Source organism: Protomyctophum parallelum (assembly GCF_964188405.1).
Source record: "Protomyctophum parallelum genome assembly, chromosome: 6".
NCBI classification, from domain to species: Eukaryota; Metazoa; Chordata; class Actinopteri; order Myctophiformes; family Myctophidae; genus Protomyctophum; species Protomyctophum parallelum.
Window position 1 is genome coordinate 20,702,055 of NC_139701.1, and position 19,924 is coordinate 20,721,978.

The 19,924-nt window shown below is 45.0% G+C and overlaps 1 protein-coding gene across 16 annotated transcripts in view; it reads left to right on the forward strand.

Annotated features, from left to right (window-relative positions):
* Positions 1-19,924, forward strand: part of herc2 (HECT and RLD domain containing E3 ubiquitin protein ligase 2) — an 84,493-nt gene that overhangs the window by 27,610 nt on the left and 36,959 nt on the right. For 8 of the 16 annotated variants that reach the window (XM_083767379.1, XM_083767382.1, XM_083767369.1 and 5 more), the window contains 23 exons: positions 118-221; positions 307-457; positions 2,338-2,543; positions 2,690-2,822; positions 3,632-3,759; positions 4,376-4,571; positions 4,920-5,053; positions 5,617-5,793; positions 6,165-6,301; positions 6,704-6,855; positions 7,662-7,853; positions 8,723-8,910; positions 9,183-9,375; positions 9,875-10,057; positions 11,814-11,998; positions 14,361-14,508; positions 14,863-15,059; positions 15,341-15,571; positions 16,088-16,226; positions 16,804-16,950; positions 17,442-17,584; positions 17,848-18,115; positions 19,705-19,847. In XM_083767379.1, coding sequence (XP_083623505.1) covers positions 118-221; positions 307-457; positions 2,338-2,543; positions 2,690-2,822; positions 3,632-3,759; positions 4,376-4,571; positions 4,920-5,053; positions 5,617-5,793; positions 6,165-6,301; positions 6,704-6,855; positions 7,662-7,853; positions 8,723-8,910; positions 9,183-9,375; positions 9,875-10,057; positions 11,814-11,998; positions 14,361-14,508; positions 14,863-15,059; positions 15,341-15,571; positions 16,088-16,226; positions 16,804-16,950; positions 17,442-17,584; positions 17,848-18,115; positions 19,705-19,847 — 3,875 coding nt within the window. The remainder of the gene's footprint in view (positions 1-117; positions 222-306; positions 458-2,337; positions 2,544-2,689; positions 2,823-3,631; positions 3,760-4,375; positions 4,572-4,919; positions 5,054-5,616; positions 5,794-6,164; positions 6,302-6,703; positions 6,856-7,661; positions 7,854-8,722; positions 8,911-9,182; positions 9,376-9,874; positions 10,058-11,813; positions 11,999-14,360; positions 14,509-14,862; positions 15,060-15,340; positions 15,572-16,087; positions 16,227-16,803; positions 16,951-17,441; positions 17,585-17,847; positions 18,116-19,704; positions 19,848-19,924) is intronic. The other 8 variants (XM_083767381.1, XM_083767372.1, XM_083767384.1 and 5 more) reach the window with 3 other exon arrangements.

The following is a 19,924-nucleotide window of genomic DNA, read 5'->3' on the forward strand; positions in this document are numbered from 1 at the left end:
CATACTTGCAGACATACCGTGCACAGACGAAGAGACTCGACTAATACATTGATGATACAAGTGTAGAAGTTTAAATGCCACGATTCTTCTAACAGAGTTAGTATGTTTGCCTTACAGCCCAGTTTGCCACAGAGGACCCTGTGGTGGCACTGGAAGCTGCCTTGCAGTTCGAGGACACCAGGGAATCTATGCAGGCCTTCTGCGTTGGCCAATACATGGAGGTATGGGCTGGCTGCTCGGGAGTTGTTCCAAATGTCTAACATGTTCTCCAAGTTGTTTATCGTCTTTTCTAACTTTCATCTCCAGCCCAATCAGGAGACCGTGACGACCCCAGACCTCAGCAGTCTGTCCTCTCCGCTCATCGACACAGAGAGGAACCTGGGACTGCTGCTGGGGCTGCACGCCTCCTACCTGACCATGAGCACCCCCCTGTCCGCCATGGAGATAGAATGTGCCAGTGAGTTCACTAAGAGACATTTTCGGCTTACATGTACTACACACCATCCAGAGTATTGACTTATTGTCTCCACCAGGCCGAAGGCATGTGGGGAGAGTATGTTTTGCACTCCGTCCGTCCGCGTGTGTGTCCGTGTGTGTGTCCGTGTGTCCGTGAACAGCTAATCTCGGCCACCGTTAACCCGGTCGATGCCATATTTTGCACACACACTCCCTGGATGCCAACCATGAACCTCTGCCCCAAACTTTCCAGAACGGCCTGTTATAGCGCCACCAGGAGGCCGCTTTGTGCAAAACAAGTTTTTCGATGCCATATTTTGCACACACACTCCCTGGATGCCAACCATGAACCTCTGCCCCAAACTTTCCAGAACGGCCTGTTATAGCGCCACCAGGAGGCCGCTTTGTGCAAAACAAGTTTTTGCACAGTACACCTACAGATTTTGTCCAAACATCACGCAAATTGGTACACAGTCTCTCTAGAGCCATTCAACGAAACGGATCTTTCAGATTTATCAGACTCCATCCTGATTGGTTAAGATTGGCTTCCAAAGTTCACAGGAGTGCTCAGTTTCAAACAAAATGCTGCAAATCATGAACACATCGCGTGATTTCCGTGAAATTGTGCACCCACATTCCCACTAGGCCGAGGACAAAATGCCACATGAACAATTTCAACTCAGCCTCAAGGTGGCGCTATAACTGGCCGAAAAGTGTTTTTACCTCTAACTGCACGGATCTGTGGATAACCTGGTGGAGACCTGTGCCCGGAAGGGCACTTTTTCTAGTTTGGGTTTGGTTTAATCGAGAAGTTAAAAAAACATGTATTTATCAACGAATCGCCACAGAAAATCAACCATCTCATAATCAACTACATAAATTAATCTGTTAGATGTCGGGTATCAGGTATCCCAGATACCTGATGAAGGTCGTTTAGACCGAAACGTTGTCATCTAATAAAACTACTGCTCTATAAGTGAAGACAGTGTGCGGGGCGGGACCCTTTTCTTCTACAAAAAAGCTAAAGTTTTCATGAATTAAAAACCAAATTCAATTTATTTTTTCATGAACAAATACAATAAAAATCTAAGAAATTCCAGAAATTGGAACAGATATTTAGATCTCCTATTTTCACTAGTTTGGGTCCCGGGAGAATGTCTAATTTCTGTTTTGGGTCACAGGCTAAAAAGTTTGGGAACCACCAGAGCATGTGAGCGGAGTGGAGCGGAGCGGCCGATAATTCCGCTCTTCGCTCTCGACGGCTTTTGTTACGCTCGCTCCGTGCTCACGTTCATCTCCCCCAACGCCGCTCTACGCTCGCTCCGCGCTCACTTCAAAATCCACCCGCTCCGCTCGCGCTCACGCTCACATGCTCTGTTGTAGCCAGATATGTAAACTGTCGACACGCCATGAGCGGTGCATTGGTGATTTGTATGTCTATTCTCATGGACAGTCCGTGAAGCAGAGTACGCGTATGGGGCTGGGCTTGAGTCTGAGAGCAGGCCCGGCGCCAGGATGAAATGACTGAGAGGGCAATTGAGATTTTTGAGGGGGCACAAAGGCAAAGAGGTTGATTTAAGGGTGCAAACATCCCCTTTACCCCCACGTGGTGCCGGGCCTGCTTGAGAGGCAATGATTGATGTAAACTGCTAGCCAAGCTTGCACAGCCGTGCCGTGTGCACTGAGCGGCTTGGAGCGGCTCGGAGCGGAGGACACTTCTCGCTCGGGAAGTCAATCTGACCCATTTAAAAACCCGCTCCACGCTCACGTCAAAATCCCCTCGCTCCGCTCCTCGCTCCGCTCCAGCTCCGCTCCGCTCACATGCTCTGGGAACCACTGATTCTAAGCTGTTTGGTGCTCCCCCTGCCCTGCCTCCCCCAGAGTGGCTCCAGTCGTCCATCTTCTCCGGGGGCCTGCAGACCAGTCAGATCCACTACAACTACAACGAGGAGAAGGACGAGGACCACTGCAGCTCCACCAACCCAGACAAGACCAAGCTGTACTTCCGTAGAATAACCCTCAGCGACCACGCACAGCCCTTCCTCCAGGCCATCGCCGACAACAACACTCAGGACCACACTGTGAAGGTATGTATGTGGCACTTAATGGAACTCATTAATTTAACTGATTATGAAAACGTTATCTCTTCCATACATTTTACTGTGAGCAGAGGGCGGGACACCCCTTGCCTTCACTTTTTGTGTGTATTGTCTCATCTGTGACATCACTGCAGGACTTTCTATGCCAAATCGAGCGTTGTTGTAAGCAGTATCATCTCATCACCCCCATCACCTTCCCACTGGAGCATCCCGTAGAGGAGGTCGGGCGTCTGCTGCTCTGTTGCCTGCTAAAACACCAAGATCTGGGTAAACTACAGTATATGCACGCACGCACTTTTTTGTATTTTATGAATGCCATTTTTACTATTTAAGCTATGGTGGAATGGTAAATGGTGCATTTATATAGCACCTTTATCCAAGGCGCTTTACATAGATTGTGCAATACATTCACCCATTCACACACATCATGGGCCAAATATTGTACACTGATGGCGGCGGAAACCATGCAAGGCACCAACCAGCACATCAGGAGCAATTGGGGGTTCAGTGTCTTGCTCAAGGACACAACACTAACTTTGGGGGAGCCCAGGTTCGAACTGGCAACCTTGCAGTTACCATCCAGCCACTCTACCCCTTGGCCACCGCCGCCCGCCGGAATTCATGAGATGGCCCAAAATAAATAATATAAAAACACAACTGTTTTGCTCTATCTTGTTGTCTTATCAACCAAAATGTTCTCTTCTGGGGAAAAAAACCCCAACAACAAACCATTCCATGTACATAATTATTTAACCACCACATGTGAGCATGTAACAATGACTTGTTAAGCTATGCAGCAGACATCAAGTGCATGCTTTCTCATTCACAAACAGAACAATATTAGGCATTTAGCAGACGCTCTCATCCAGAACAATTTACAATAAACAATGTAATTAATCACATAAATATAAATGCAAAGAGAGTAAGTAGTATAGTGCCTCAAGAAACTAGGATACCAGGTAAACAATGAACCTATACAACATTTGTATTTTAAGTTTTTATTATGTAGTAGTAATGTAATGTATTCTATGTGTAGACTGTCTAAACAACATGCTATACATCTGTTCCTGTCACAGGTCATGTTGCACTCTCACTTGTCCATCAGTGTGCCTTGGGTGTGGACCAGGGGAAGCAGAGGTCCCTCCCCAAATCTGTGATAGACGTGTGCCGCATGGTGTACCAGGCCAAGTGCTCTTTAATCAAGGTACGGTACGGTGTGTGTGAAACTGTGAAACCTGATTTATACTTGTGCTGTGTCCCCCCTGATCTGCAAGCTCACAATGCGCCACATCATGACACTTTGTGAGCTTGTAGATTGCCTATTTTCGACCCAGGACACCATAGTACGACTATGTATAGATCAGACCTGAGAGCTGTCCAACATCTACGGATGACAGCGCTGTAATACGAGTTGCTCCTCTGAATCTTTAATGACGTGTGGGAGCCAGGTTCGGTGTAACTAATTTGTTATACAAGGAGTAGCATGGCTTTGTAAGAAAAATCCCTGCTCTTTTTTAAGTTTCGGTTTCTGTTGACCCTAGATGCACCAATCTTCATTTTTTACTCACCTTTCATCTCCATTGAGCACCTGGTTAATCTCTCTCTCTCAGAGCTACACCACTGTTTCATACTGTGGACAGGTCTTTAATTCTGAATTCTGAAGAATTGCTACCAAATTAACTACCACTTCAAGGTGTAATTGTATGACCAAATCCTAGTTCGAAGTACACTGAAATTAGTTATACAAAACGTGTTTTGCACATTTTGGCGTTACACTGTGACTTCAACCGAAAGTGATGTTGTTTGATGTGCTTGGTCAGACCCACCAGGAGCAGGGTCGTTCCTATAAGGAGGTGTGCGCCCCGGTCATCGAGCGACTGCGCTTCCTGTTCAATGAGCTGCGACCGGCCGTGAGCAACGACTTGTCCATCGTGTCCAAGCTGAAGCTGCTGAGTTCTCAGCCCCGCTGGAAGAGAATCACGCGCAAACTCATCAGGGACCGCAGGAAAAAAAGAGGTACCCCAATGATATTTCGTGTAGGGCTTAAACAGGAGGGATGTGACCCTTTATCCCAACAGTTCAACTAGCCGATCTACATCAACACGTGAGCTTGTAGATCGGCTATTTTAACTAGTTTAAATTGTTTTTCAAAATAGTAAAAAATGGCAAAAACGTTTAGGAATAAGGGCTAAGGGGTGGCGCAAAATATAGCACATGGTCATGGGGGGTCAGGGTTAACTAATATTCAGTATGGTTTGAGTGGTAACTATAGGGATATTGCCAGTAGAGATGGACCACATTGTTACATTATCATGGGCCAAATCTCAATATCCGATAACTAAGTTGCAATGCCTTTCACTTCAGTGCCTAAAAAGTCCGAGTCTGCTGACTTGGAGGAGCCAAAGCTGGAGAATGAAGGGACCAACGGAGAGGAGCTGAATGTCCCTGTTAACCCCACGTCTGGCGACAGGAAATCACCCACTAGCAAAACACCCAAGGTGCTCATTCCTTTTCTCTCTCCAGGGTCTTATTTATTTGTTGGCAATGAATGGCATTATTTGCCAACTCATTTCCCTTATGTCTTATTATTTTTAATGGCATGCAATTGTGCACACAGAAAGTATGAATGACTGATTTCTTTCACCAGGCAATGCTGAAGGTGTGATTGCTCTTTTACTAATGAACAGGTTCCTGACACCTGTCCGTCAGGGAAGGGGATAAATTAGTCCTTGCATAGGGTGTCGACACATTCAGGGATTTAGATAAAATTTTCAGGCAATTTATTCTAGCATAAAATGTCTTACTTAACCCATTAAGACCTGAGACTGATTCTACCAATGCCTTCTGAATCAGTAGTTCTCACACTTTTAAGAAATTTCAAATATGTTAAAAAATAGCAGGTGTACAAGCTTGCAGCGTGGCACAAAGTGACGTATGTACTGTGATGAGCTTCTATACCTGCTATACTATGTAGTATATCTGCTATGTTAATGGCTTAGAGAACAATGTAACGGTTACAGTTTTTGTGAAACCTAACATTGTTGTATTGGTGTTTCCATAGCAGGACAAGTGGCATCCTCTCATGAACACCGTGAACAGTGTTCAGAAGTACAGGTGGCTGAAGCACAGTGTTATGGGCATCTTCTCTCAGTCCAGCCTCATGGCCACCATAGTGGAGTTTGCACTGAAAGAAGAACCTCTCGATGTGGAGAAGATGAGGAAGTGTCTCCTGAAACAGGTGAGATTAATCTAAAACACTTAATTTGAAACATTTTAGACATTTATTTACTTATTTACACAAGGAGTTGATGGGCCAATAGAGCAACCAATAAAGATACACATATATAATAGAGGAAATTAGAATGCATTTAGCATAATGCACACATACATATGCATGTATCTCTATAGTTAGTTTTTTGCTCACATCACAGATTTAGGGTGAAATTAGTTAAAGATCCATCATTTAGTTTTCCAGGAACGAAAAGATCAAAGAAAAGTGCTGGGCTCAGAGAGGAGTTTCTTAGAGGTTGCATCATGTGGTAGCCTTCTAAATGAAGTGAACAGGATCTCAAACAGAGTTTACATTACTGCCTCTCCTCGCCGCCACAGCTGGAGAGGGCGGAGGTTCGGCTGGAGGGTATCGATACCATGCTGAAGCTGGCCTCCAAGAGCTTCCTGTTGCCATCGGTGCAGTATGCCATGCTGTGTGGCTGGCAGCGGGTCATACCAGAAGGGACCAACATCGGGTATGTCAACAGGCTTTCACATTACATCATACTACTGTACATCATACACCCTAATTACCCAAACTGGCTTACAGTATATACTTTGTATGTCTTTGTTAAATGACAAAATAGTGAAAATAGCTATAAGCTTGTAGAACGGCAATTCTTTGCAATTATAGAAACTATAGAAAATGTGCCTAAAATACGGACATCAGTGCAAAAGTGGCTATATGGCCAAATCATAGTTCAGTTGTAGCATACATTCTCCAACAAAATAATTTTGTTGGAGATTGGTGTTCAGATTGGTATCCCCATCTGAAAATGCATTTTCTGTTTAATAAAAACACTTTTTTAAACCAAAGAAACTCACTTACCCTACCTTTAATTTCCTGTTGTAATGTTTGATCTGTGGCTGCCATGCAGCGAGCCACTGTCGGACTGCCTGAAGGACGTGGATCTCATCCCGCCTTTCAACCGCATGCTGCTGGAGGTGACCTTCGGCAAGCTGTACTCCTGGGCCATCCAGAATGTCCGCAGCATCCTGCTGGAGGCCAGCGTCAAGTTCAAAGAGCTGGGTGGGTGCGCAGCACGCCTCTGTAGATGCCATAGTTCACTGGTTCCCAAACCATAGTTAATTGTTCCCAAACAGTGTGTCAGGACCCATTTGTGGGTCGCGGACAGATCTTTATGGGTGCCTTGATTTTTTGGTTTCCTACATTTAGTTTTTAAAACACATTCCCTGGTAGACTTATTTAATTAATTAACACGTATTGCCAAGATTTTTCCCCTTTCAACCCTTATTCTGAAGAGCCAAATACCCATAACCGGATGTTACGATGACGTAATGGTGTGTGTGTGTGTTGTCTTGACCGGTTGTTGATCTCTCGCTGGGTGCAGAAAAAACCTGATCGCAACTATCACAGCGCCGGCTATCGGCCGTTGAATAAAACTAAAAACGATTTGAGATAAAATACATTGAAAACGCTAAAAGGTTTGGGAACCACTGCAATAGTTATGAATGAATGAATAGTTTATTTCCATCTTTCAGAGGGAGACATTACACAAAAACAGTTTACTTTTTCTTTTTAGGTGATCGAAAAGGCATAGGCAGAAGCTTAAAGCTTATTAGTGCCTATCCTTATCTCAATGTATTCCAAAATACTATTGAAGATATGCATCACAACACAGTTCATGTCATACCTGAAATAAACTGGCCACATACCTCTATACATAGCTGGTAATCACATGTACGTAGCTGGTAACTGGTAGTTGGTTATCATATCATTTACATGGCTGGTTATCATATATATATCTGTATGATCAGAAGGTAACCTGAGCTAAAGTACGTACTATGATTTTTTTTTTGCCCGTGCACCACCAGGCGTGCAACCCGTTCCCCTGCAGACCATCACCAACGAGAACCCGGCAGGCCCGAGTCTCGGCACCATTCCACAAGCCCGCTTCCTCCTGTCCATGATCCACATGCTGTCCCTGAAGCACGGAGCCAACAGCCTCAGTCTGCTGCTCAACTCCGGCACGCTGGCCCTCACACAGAGCATACTCAGACTCATCGGTGAGCAATGAGCATGCTCCACATTACAGAGACACATCACAGAGATGTCACTTTACTGCCAAGTGTACTTGGCAATAAATAAAACCTTTTCTTCAACGTCTCGTATCGTGGCAGTCCAACAAGAAGACATTACAATTTAGCATGGCGGTATTTAGCAGACGCTCCTTATCCAGAGCGACTTACATTAAGCAGTAACAAAAATCATTGTATACATCACATATATAAAAAGTAGTTAACAGACATTAAGACATTAACACAATACTACGAACAAGACACTGGACATCACATTAGTGCAGCATTACATTACATTACATTCTAGGGATATCCTTGACTAAAGAGCTGACTAATAGTCATGGGAATTTGTTGACTAATCAGTTAGATTTACTGTACTCAGTTTCTTGCATACTGTACATACAATTATGCAGAGACCAGCCTTTTTAGGTTTGCGATGTGACACATTGTGAGCATGTAGATCTGCTATTTTCAAAAGATTGTTATGCATTTGAAAACTTGAAATGATCGAGACATTCTGCACAATGAGTACTTTTAATTTTGGTCCTTAAGTACATTTTGATGCCAATATATTTGTACTTTTACTCAAGTACATTTTGAATTCCGGACTTTGACTTGTAACAGAGTATTTCTATGTTGCAGTATTGATACTTTTACTGAAGTAAAACAATTGAGTACTTTTTCCACCACTGGCTTTGGTCGACTTAGAACAAACCAACCGATGATGCAGCATATTTCCCAGCTTAAAAAAAGAACACGACCCATATTCACGTCTTCACGTCGTCGTATGTTCTCATTGACTGTGAAGGACCAGAGGTGGATCTCATGCCGTGTGTTTGTCCTGTGCTGTCCTCAAGGTCCCAGCACAGACAGCAGTGAGGAGGACCTGAGTCTGTGTGCACATGGAGGTTCCGCCACTGTCCTGGAGGAGTCCAGGAAGGAGGCGGCTCCAGCCCCGCTGCCCGCCTCTGGCCCGGAGCTGGCCGCCATGATGAAGATCGGCACCAGAGTCATGAGAGGACTGGACTGGAAATGGGGAGACCAGGTCAGTAGGATTATGAACTGTAGATGAATAGCATTAGTGAGCTCATGTTGAATAGTCTACACTAGCATTTGTTTAACAGACCAGTGCTTTCACTGATAAGAAAGAATGACAGTGATAAAGATTAACACAAGATATACTCAAGTGGATGACATAGATCACAACACAACTATAATAACAACCAAAGTGGTGAACGATATAGTTGGGAGATCACTTTCAGAGAACGTTTTGTCGCCATGGTTTTCAACAACTTAATTGACACGACTTTGTTACAGGATGGACCGGCGCCTGGGCTGGGTCGGGTCATCGGAGAGCTGGGCGAGGACGGATGGATCAGAGTCCAGTGGGACACCAGTAGCACCAACTCCTACAGGATGGGCAAGGAGGGAAAGTATGACCTCAAACTGGCAGAGCCACCGCCCGCCACCCAGCCTGCCACAGAAGACTCTGACACAGAGGACGACACAGGTCAGCCCATTTCCAAATCAAAATAATAACTTGATTTGTCTAACACTCCAACATCTGCCCTCCATTTATCCCCTTAAGGAATTTGAGAGCAGTATAAATCCTGTATGGCCTATGCTACAGTCAGTACAATAGTTCTGTTTCTATGCTGTCTTAATTCTGTAAATACCATGTCTGACTACCAGGACTCTTACTAAGTAGCCTTGGGAACCAAACGTTCCTGAGCCATAAGGCCCATATAGGTCAGGAGCTTATCTCCTGTTTCTGTAGCATGAGGCAGCTTGATGTATGGTACACCGCCTGGACATGACGCTGTAGTAGTAGGTTGTAGGAAGGCCTTTAATGAGTATTTTAGGTCATTTTAAGTTCATATCATACCTGAAATAAACTGGCCACATAGTCTGTATACATAGTTGGTAATCACATGTACATAGCAACACATACCCAGCACACAACAAAACGGGCAGAATGAGTGCTGATTAGTTTTGTTTCTGCTTTCCAGAAGGGGAACCAGTGGAGAAGAGTAACCACCCCACAGCCATGATGCTGACCAGTACAGTCAACCTGCTGAAGACTCTGTCTCTGTCCGCTGGTATCTATGCAGAGGTGTTACAGACAGACGCCACTCGCACCCTCTGTGGGCTGCTCAGAGTGCTGGTGGAAAGTGGAGCCAACGACAAGTCAGGTAACACATCCAACACTCCTTTATTGGGTTATTATTTGTCACTGTATTTTGCACATGCTGTATGTGAAATCTGTCCTCTGCATTTACAGATCCTTACTATTAGGAGTTGTGGCCACTTTTAATAAGTGGAGCAATTAGGGATTTAGGGTTTTGGTTCAGGACTTTGACACACCAACTGGGTTGACCCAGATGGCGTCTCTACCATTCAGCTATGGCCACCTCAAACCACTTGACTAAAGTGAATTTTATGATTATGACGGAAACGGTTAATGGGACCCTATGGGATGCACGCGCACGTGTCCTGGTGCTGGGGGTGACGAAGGCGTTGCCTAGCAACCGGGTCAGTGTTAAAAGTAGATTTTCAGCTAAACCGTTTCATATCAATAAATTAATTTACCACTATTGCCATATAGTTCAAAAGTACAACTTATTTAATTTTGACGACTTTAAACACTTTGCAGATGCCTGCCTCATTTTTAAGATCTTAAATGGACTTGCACCTCCACCACTGAAACAGTTCATAGATCGAACGGACAGTGGTGACAGAACAACAAGGGCAACTATACCAGAGGGGACTGTAAAGTGCCAATCAGACGTAGTGTGTTTGGTAAAACAGTCTTCTCTGTTAGAGCCTCCCATCACTGGAACAGTCTCCCTACAGAATTAAGAGAGACCTCCAATGGCCCAGGCGGTGGCGTAACCGTCTGGGCACCCGACTGGCAATCCAGTCGCAGTGTGCTGCGGGTTCGACTCCCGAGCCCGACACGGCCTTTACTGCATGTCTTCCCCCATCTCTCTCCCGTTTCCTGTCAGCCTACTGTCTGTCCCTTAAAAAAAAACTAATAAAAGGCGTAAGCCGCAAAAGAAATATATTTAAAAAAAAAGAGAGACCTCCAACTATCTGACCTTCAAATTCAACCTGAAAAGGTGGCTAAAAACAACTCAAATTTGTAATCATGAGTAACTAACTATCAGCACTATTTAGTATTTATCACCGGTGTCATTTCTCACTTCACTTGCCGTTGTTCTGTCCCCTGTACCATGTCGATCTGTTCCTGTACTGTATTGTGTTTTTGTATGGACGTTACGTAGTGTTGGGTGCTTGCACATATGCACACATGGCATCAACGCATGGTGTTGTGTGCAGGCACACTACACTTTGTCTTTCTTTTATCTGTATTGTATTGTGTTTTTGTATGGACGTAGTGTTGGGTGCTTGCACATATGCACACATGGCATCAACGCATGGTGTTGTGTGCAGGCACACTACACTTTGTCCTTTTTATCATTCATTCATTTTTTAAGAGCCTGCCCAGGGACTACAGATGAAATTTAGCTTCGGCTAACTCTGGCCCATTTACATTGATGTGAAAACTGACATGTTGATTAATGAGCTTTGTCCCTGTCAAATAAATAAATAAATAAATAAAATTAATTGACCATCAAAAGCAGACAAAAAAAACTGTTGGATTTTAATTGACGGAATATTCCAAATATTCCAGCCAAATTGTGTCCCAAAATAGAGTGCTAGGACGGTTGAAAGTGGTTATGGTCACCAAAATGTATGATATATGATAGTACTCCCTCCAGAAAAGAGCCTAAAGCCCAGTTCACTTCATACTTACTCACGTGACGAACACAGCCGACCAACAAGTTCACAACATGGTGCATACAACGTGTCGCGAGCTTGTAGGTTGGCTATTTCCGGTGTGCGATGGACCATAAGTGAACGTGTCCGTCTCCTTGTGTTCCTCAGGCTGTCCGTCCTTCAGGCTGGTGTCTCGGGAGCAGCACAGGAGCTGGTGCACGCTGGGATTCATCCGCAGCATTGCTGCACATCCTCAGATGTGCAGCACCCTCAGCACCTCCGCATGGATCAGCCTCCTGATCCGCATCGTGGAGGGACACCAGTCCTTCAACGCCATCACGCTGCAAAGACAGGTGGCTTGAACAGAATATCATGTGTTCCAAAACATTCCCTGATAGTTTGTGATTCATAAGGTTGTTAAAGTTTATGCACGAAATTAGGGGTTTTCTAAAAGGAATCACTTGCATAGCTCTGCAAGCCCCCGCCCCTCTTTTTTGTGTCAAATTTTGTCTGAAAATATAAAACATATTAATGTTAACCATTAATTGGGTGACTTGAAATGTACAGAAGACAGTGAGGCAGTCAGTCAGTGTCTCTCCAGAGGACGGCTGTGTTCTTATAGTGGGAGAACGTCCACGTTTACATTTCAGATTGTCCACAAGGGCCCTTTGTCCTCCCCAAGGACAGTCAATGAAGTTCACCCTGCCTACACAGTCTTGCAGAAATCAATAGTGGGTATTCACTGAAGTCTGAACTGTACATGCAAATTAGATTTTGAATGTACATCTTGAAACATCACAAATTGTGGATGTTGCTATACATTACACATGCTTTACAGTACGTGCTATAGAGATGACATCTGTTATGTGAGTTGATCCTGTGCATGGTTGAGGGTTTATTTGAAGTTTGTATTGAAGACCTGAGGGGTACATGAATGCTGTGAAGCCTAGACATTACAGCATTTGAAGTCTCTTTATGACTACATGAAGAGGGCAAGAAAGATACAGAAAGATACAACCAGTCAGAAGAACAACCTGTCTTTAACAAAAACAATGGATGCAACAAAAATGCTTAGCATAAAGCCATAGTGTAGCTCGCTGATAATCATATCATACTATAATTGACCGAATGTCTGTGTGTGTGTGTGAGTGAGTGTGTGTCCGACCGCATTTTATCTCCTCATTATCTCCTCATTGCCTGCACCAATCGCTCCCACTTTTCACACAGGCATTGACCATATGAATATGGAGGGCGTAACGGAGCCCTTTTTTCGATTTGACACATTAATGATTATTAATTAATTTATTAGTGAATTAAAAACGCACCCGGGTGCAGTACCCCCCACAGCCACAGGGCGGCAAAACTCCAAGTGAATTGCATTTTGGGACCGTCACTGATTAATACTGGGACACAGTTTTCCGCGTAACTTCAGTTGTTTCGCCCGCAGTTACAGATCTCATCTTTCCTGCACCAGCACGGCCACGATCACAACGGAATGATTATCTATCGGGCTGGCTCTGTTGGATCACTTGATAGGCCCTATAACTTTAAACCAAACGTGGGTGAAACAGCATGCAGCCGCGCACGTAAAGACTGCACGTGCGCACGCACATGGAGTGGACGGATTGATATACCACAACAACCCTTAATTAGCACCTCGCTAAAAGCGTGTGCGCAGCACCCACTGTCGTTATAATAGGAACCTTCTGCCCTTGCCTGGCTGGATTTGTGTGTGTGTGTGTGTGTGCGTGCGTGTGTGTGCAGACTACTTTCGCTGTGAGCGTGTGTGTGTAAACTACTTAAGCTGTGTGTGCGCACGTGCGTATGTGTGCGCGTGCGTCATCGCGTGGCCGTTTTCAGTTCGCTATAAACACAACACGAGATACAACTGTCTTGAACATAAGCCACACACACACACAGCGGGAAGTGGCTACAGCGCACGCTCCGGTGAAAACAGCTAATCTACAAGCTCACAACATCACAGGTTGCAAAAGCCATGAGTTCTCGCAAGCCAAAGCTCACAATTGAGACCGTTTTGGACGCAAATCCACCTGCAAATTGGATCTCTGCCACTGTCCATAACTCCATATATAGGTGCATGTCAAACTGGGGGTCCTTGATACTTTTCAAATGGGGCTCTGTTGTCTAATAAGTGTAAATGTTGCGGTCCTTGCTCTTGCCATGAAAACGTTTCCCTACCATGCATTTGTAAGAATACTTTCATGTTATACTGCTGTTTTTATTCATAAAAACACACACACACACAAATATATTATACAAGTTGAAATATATCAGAACGGGTAAGGACTAGTAGTCATAATTTACTAGTTCACAGCTGTTTTTTTAAAGATATGGGAACACTTTCAGTGATCTCACACACAAACATTCTCATATGTTTGTGTAAATCATATATCATTCAGTAGCACAACTAAATACATAATAAGAGGATGATCCTTTCTGCTACATGGTAAAGTCTTCTGTTAATTTTACTGTGAAGGTGTACAAATGGAACCGAATGGATCGTTACGGGTCTGTAACACTTGAGATTATACAACTGGAACCAAATGGACCTCTTAACGGATCTGTAAGTCTTGAGAGTGTACAAATGGAACCAAGTCCATTTGGTTCCATTTATTTTGTACACTCTCAGTAGAACGAACACTGAGGATTTGTGCCGCCGGCATCACTGATTTAGTCCACCGTGTGTTTGGTCAGATCCTGGCGCTACGGCTGCTGCAGGCAGTGCTGCCGTCCTGGGACAAGATGGAGCGCTCTCAGGACATGAAGTTCCTGGTGGAGAAGCTGTTTGGCTTCCTGGGCAGCCTGCTGAGCACCTGTTCCTCGGACTTGCCACTGCTCAGAGGTACGCTCACACATCAGCCCACGTTCCTTATAGAATAACACACTAAAGGAGTGATTCACCATTTAAACCTTTTACACTTAAGACCCCAAGGGATGTATTTTGTGTGTCTTAAGTACCAGGTCTTATTCCCTAACTTGAGTAAACTAAAGACCTGGAGGCGTGGTCAATGCTCTTTGGCCACTCAGAATAGCCAAATGGCATTGATCACGCCTCCAGGTCTTTAGTTTACTCAAGTTAGGGAATAAGACCTGTTACTTAAGACACGCAAAATACAGCCCCAAGGGTCTATACAGCCTCTTTTTTTCCCTGCTCTTATGCCAAAATGTTCCCGCTTATGCTCTCCACCTGCCACAGAGGGTTCGCTGCGACGGAGGAAGTCCCGCCCACAGGCCTCTCTCACAGCCACTCACAGCAGCACGCTGGCCGAGGAGATAGTGGCCGTCTTGCGCACCCTTCACTCTCTGGGCCAATGGAACGGCCTGATCAACGACTACATCAACACTCAGCTCAGTTCCATCACTGACGTCATGACGGGACGCCAGTCTGAGGCTGTAAGCATTGACACACAACTGAAACCTCTAAATGACAAAACTGTATCTACTAGAACAACTGTGCTTTAAGTCAGGATGAAGGAAGCATTTGTAAGAGTAATAACTAAGGAACAAAGTGGGTTCCCTTAATTTTTCTTTTTGCAGTTTTAGTGAGCAACGTACATGTATGATGTACTGTATATACGCTTTTGTGTGTATATATATATATAAGTGTTCTGTTAATCTTTGGAGCAGTATAAGAGTTCAGTCAGTGTAATGGATACAGACTCCTCTTTTCACAGTGTTTCCTGGAGGAGTATTTCCCAGAGTCCGAGGGACCCAGGGTGGGCAGCCTGATGGCCGTGCTGGCTGTGATCGGGGGCATCGATGGGCGGCTCCGGCTGGGTGGTCAGGTGGTTCACGAGGAGTACGGAGAGGGAACGGTCACGCGCATCACGCCAAAAGGACGCATCACCGTCCAGTTTCACGAGATGCGGACCTGCCGAGTGTGCCTGCTTAGCCAACTCAAACCGGTACGCAGGTGTTCACGTACAGCTGGGCAAACTGTCGACCAGTAGTATTCAGTAGGTCTCCATGCTATTTCTCTAAAGTTCCACCAGGGGTCTGTATTTTGCCCCTTCCTTTTTTTCCATCTCCACCAAATCTCACCGGAAATAGCAGATCTACAAGCTTACAACATGTCACGCTACAACGTGTGGTGAGCTTGTAGACCTGCTTTTTGGCAAATGTTCTCCTGATGACAATAGTAATGCAGTAATAATGCACAAAAACAACAACTGGTTAATGGACTCATGTTTAATACTATATTTATTTACGGCAGACAATCATATGAATAACACAGGTTTGAGAGACGCAACAAAGAGATGTTCTGTCTTTGAAAGATACATTGAACACATTTTCAGTATTCCAATATTGATCATTTGAATTAAAAGTAAACTGGATTTATGAGTCACAAATAACTAAGCCTTTCATGTAGTACATTTGGACATTTGTACTGATGCCATGACATGTGTTTGTTTTCCATTTAGCTGCCTGTCGTGTCCTTCAGTGTGCAAAACCTGCCTTTCACGGAGCCTATGCTGGCAGTGTGGGCCCAGCTGGTCAACCTGGCAGGCAGTAAGCTGGAGAAACAACGCATGAAGAAGTCCCTTAGCCGAGCTCTCACAGGTACAGGAGTTTGTTCTGGTCCCCAGGGGAGGACAAATTACTTTAATTGCTTCGCACAGCAGATGGATGCTCAGATGAGTGCACAGGGGACTGGGGGCTGTTAAGAGGTTGTGTCTTTATGTTAATAAATATTAATATACAAAGCATTGAGCAAAACCTTGATTTATGAGATCTGTGTCTCATCAGTGACCCTGGGCAGTTTTATGCACTCTAATGATCGATTAATTCTTGTTTCTTTGACATAACCTCCACGACAAGTTTCTACGTGTTGTTTGGGGAAACCGTAATCTGACGTAGGCTGTAATGCAATGGTTCTCAAAATGGGGTCCAGGATTCCTTTAAAAAAACTAAAAACTAAAGGGGGTTCCAAATGGACCCTTACCCGTTGTAACAGTTATAGTTACTTATACTATATATCCCTATTACACCGGCACCAGCCGGCGTCTGTCTTTGGCCATCTTCTCTACGGTCCCCCAGCTCTGATGTTGCTGGAGCTCCTTCTCTATGGCGGTACTTAAAATTACAAAGTTTACAAACCACTGCTGTAATTCTTTCCAATGTGTGTGTGTGTGTTCAGCAGACCAGGTGGACATCCTTTTGCTACGCTGCCAGCAGCTCAGGTTGTACATTCTCAAGGCAGCACGGGCCTTGCTTTCTCACCAGGACAAACTCCGACAGATCCTATCCCAGGCGGCCGTTCAGGACACAGGACCCAACCCCAGTGGTAAGAGGCAAGAGCATTACCCCGGGTCAGGGGAAATAAAAGCTGTACATCTTGCGTAAACAAAGTTTGGCAAGAAGATAATAACAAAATGGCAGAGTGCATTTCCTTGCTCAAGTTTGTTTCCTGCAATTCTTGCACCGTGAACACATTCACGGAATGTAAACAGATTTGTAAAGCGTCAACGTCATTTCCTTGAGCGGTCTTCCGCTCAAATCCCGCAATTTCCACCCCCATACAGTCTACAGCGTAGGTCTTGCCCACCACGGGTAGTTTTCTAGAAAGTTTGGCTGAGGAGTTTAGGAGGCACAAATCTCTCTCTCAAAAACTGGCAAATAGTTGATGGAAAGCGATTTTAATTGGCACACAAGTTCTTGAAAATTCCCTGGCATTTTAGACAAATTATTACAAAGTAGCGGCGGCTGTGTTGATGACTCAAAAGGCAACGAAGTGAGTGCAGTAGCAGTTCCCTCTGTTCTGTGTCTGTCCTACAGAGGACCCGGTGCAGTCGTCTCCCGATGTGGGAGACTTGTCTCCGGAGGGTCCCCTGCCCCCACTCATCCTCCTGCAGCAGCTGCTCACTGCCGCCACCCAGCCCTCCCCCATCAAGGCCATTTTCGACAGGCAGGAGCTGGAGGTGAGTCTGTGGGACAGATCAAACCAGATCAGATCCTTATAGACGCACACACACACACACACACACACACACACACACACACATAGAGATAACAAATCGCAGAGCGGAACTTTATTGCCAGGTTTGAAAGGACACAAAGAGATGGAGTCTCTCTTAGCATAGACTTGTTGACAAACTGTTGATATTGTAACATCTTCACGTATATGAAACATGAGCCTTGATCTTCCGCCACCAACCATTAACGCACGTTTCTGTACGTGTAGGCCGCAGCCTTGGCGGTGTGCCAGTACCTAGCCGTAGAGTCCACGCACCCCTCGTCTCCGCTGTTTGAGGAGAGCAGCTCCAGCGAGGCCACCACCCCTGTCACCGTGCAGCACATCAGGCCACCCCGGCAGAAGAAGCAGAAGACCTCCCCCATCCCCCCTCTGCCCATCGTCATCTCCATAATGGAGATGGGCTTCCAGAGGAAGAACATCGAGTTTGCCCTCAAGTCTCTGTCTGGGACGACGGGCAGTGCTTCTGGTGTGCCAGGTAAAGTTTTCAACGGGCCCAAAAATTATGGCCCGGCCCGGCCCGGCCCTACCCTAACTGGGTCGGCCCGAGGCTCGGCCCGACCCTAAAAATTACCATAATGTTAAGCCCGAAGCCCGACAAAAGCCCGACAAAAAAAAAGAGAGAAAAAAAACCGCCTCTAAATGGCGGCGCGGCATGATGATTAGAGGCGGTTATCGCCAGGTACCTGGCGATGCGATTACACATCGTTTCCGAGGGTCACGATTCGATTAATCCCGATTAATCCTGATTAATTGGGCTATGATACGATTCGATTAATCCCGATTAATCATGATTAATCACTCACTGTTAATCACTCAGTCACTGTGTGACTAATAAACAAAGTGCTTTCTAATGATTATGAATATATATATATTCTTTCACAGTGCACTTTTTTAACTCAAATCTTTGCTTCTGGGGGGGTCCATAGAAGAAAATATTTTCAGATGGGTGTCCGTGGGCAAATACAGAACAGCAATAAGCAGCTTTCTTTAAAAAAAAAAATAATGAGTTTGTACAAGCATACAATAAATATATATTAATAATGACATAAGATGTCATGTCATAGAAATACATGGGCAGGATTTAGGTTGAGGTCAGCAGCACTCAAATTGCCTTTATTCTTTGTTAGGACAAAAAAGGTGCTTTTCTTTGTTTCCTTATTCAGGGATTTAATTTTCAGTTACTGAAGTGTCATTAAGGAAGCTTTGGGGTAGTTATTGAGACTATTATGTTGCACCTTTCTGTTTGTTTGCACACATTAAGGAGCATTTGGTTTAAAGTATTTTACAAGTGTAAGGCAACATTTTGGATCCTATGATGTTGAGGGGACACGGGAACTCGATACAACTCACAACGAGTACAAGACCATATTGCCCACTGACATCCAGAGATGCAGTCAAGACAACCATCCCGATCCCGAACACACGGACAGCTGCCCATGCACTCAGAAAAGGCGACTAGAATTACGAAGTCCATCGGCACTTTTATTGCAAAGGTTTTACGTTCACATTCGGTCGTGGGGAGCGACGGAATCCGGGCCATGTTAGCACTTTGGAGCCACACTACGTCGTCCCATCTCGGCCACATTTCACAGGCGGTCGATGGTGTGAGTTTTATCGAGTTCTCATTTCCCCTCAACCTCATACAATCCAAAATGTTCCCTTTCTGTCATCTTTTTTCTCTTCCCCTCCGCGTTGGTAACTCGTTCTGTTTTGGTTGTTGAAAGCTAAAGCGTGTGCGAGCGCTGTGTGCGTCACTCTAAACGGTCCGGTACGACGACGCAGCGCAGTCGCAGATTAGTTCCGCCCTTTTGCTCCGGTAAAAAAAATACATTATATAATCGATGTTTGACATTTGTGCATCGATGAATTATCGCCCATGATGGCATCGCGATTAATTGACTAATCGATTTTTTCCCCCACCACTAATGATGATGTATGATGATAAGAGCACTTTAATCAGAGGACTAGTTTGTGGTGACACCACATGCTATGTCAGGCAGTAGCTAGAAGACATTATTACACAGTGATATAGTCTCATTCCGTGCCTATGGGCATTCTTTGCAGGCGTGGAGGCACTGGTGGGTTGGCTGCTGGACCATCCTGACATCCACGTCACTGAGGTGTCCGATGCCGACACTGTGTCAGATGAGTACTCGGATGAAGAGGTGCTGGAGGAAATGGAGGAGGTGGAGCCAGTCTTCCCCACGGTAAGACCTTAACCACCCCTCTATCATACACATAAACCCCCACGGTAAGACCTTAACCACCCCTCTATCATACACAT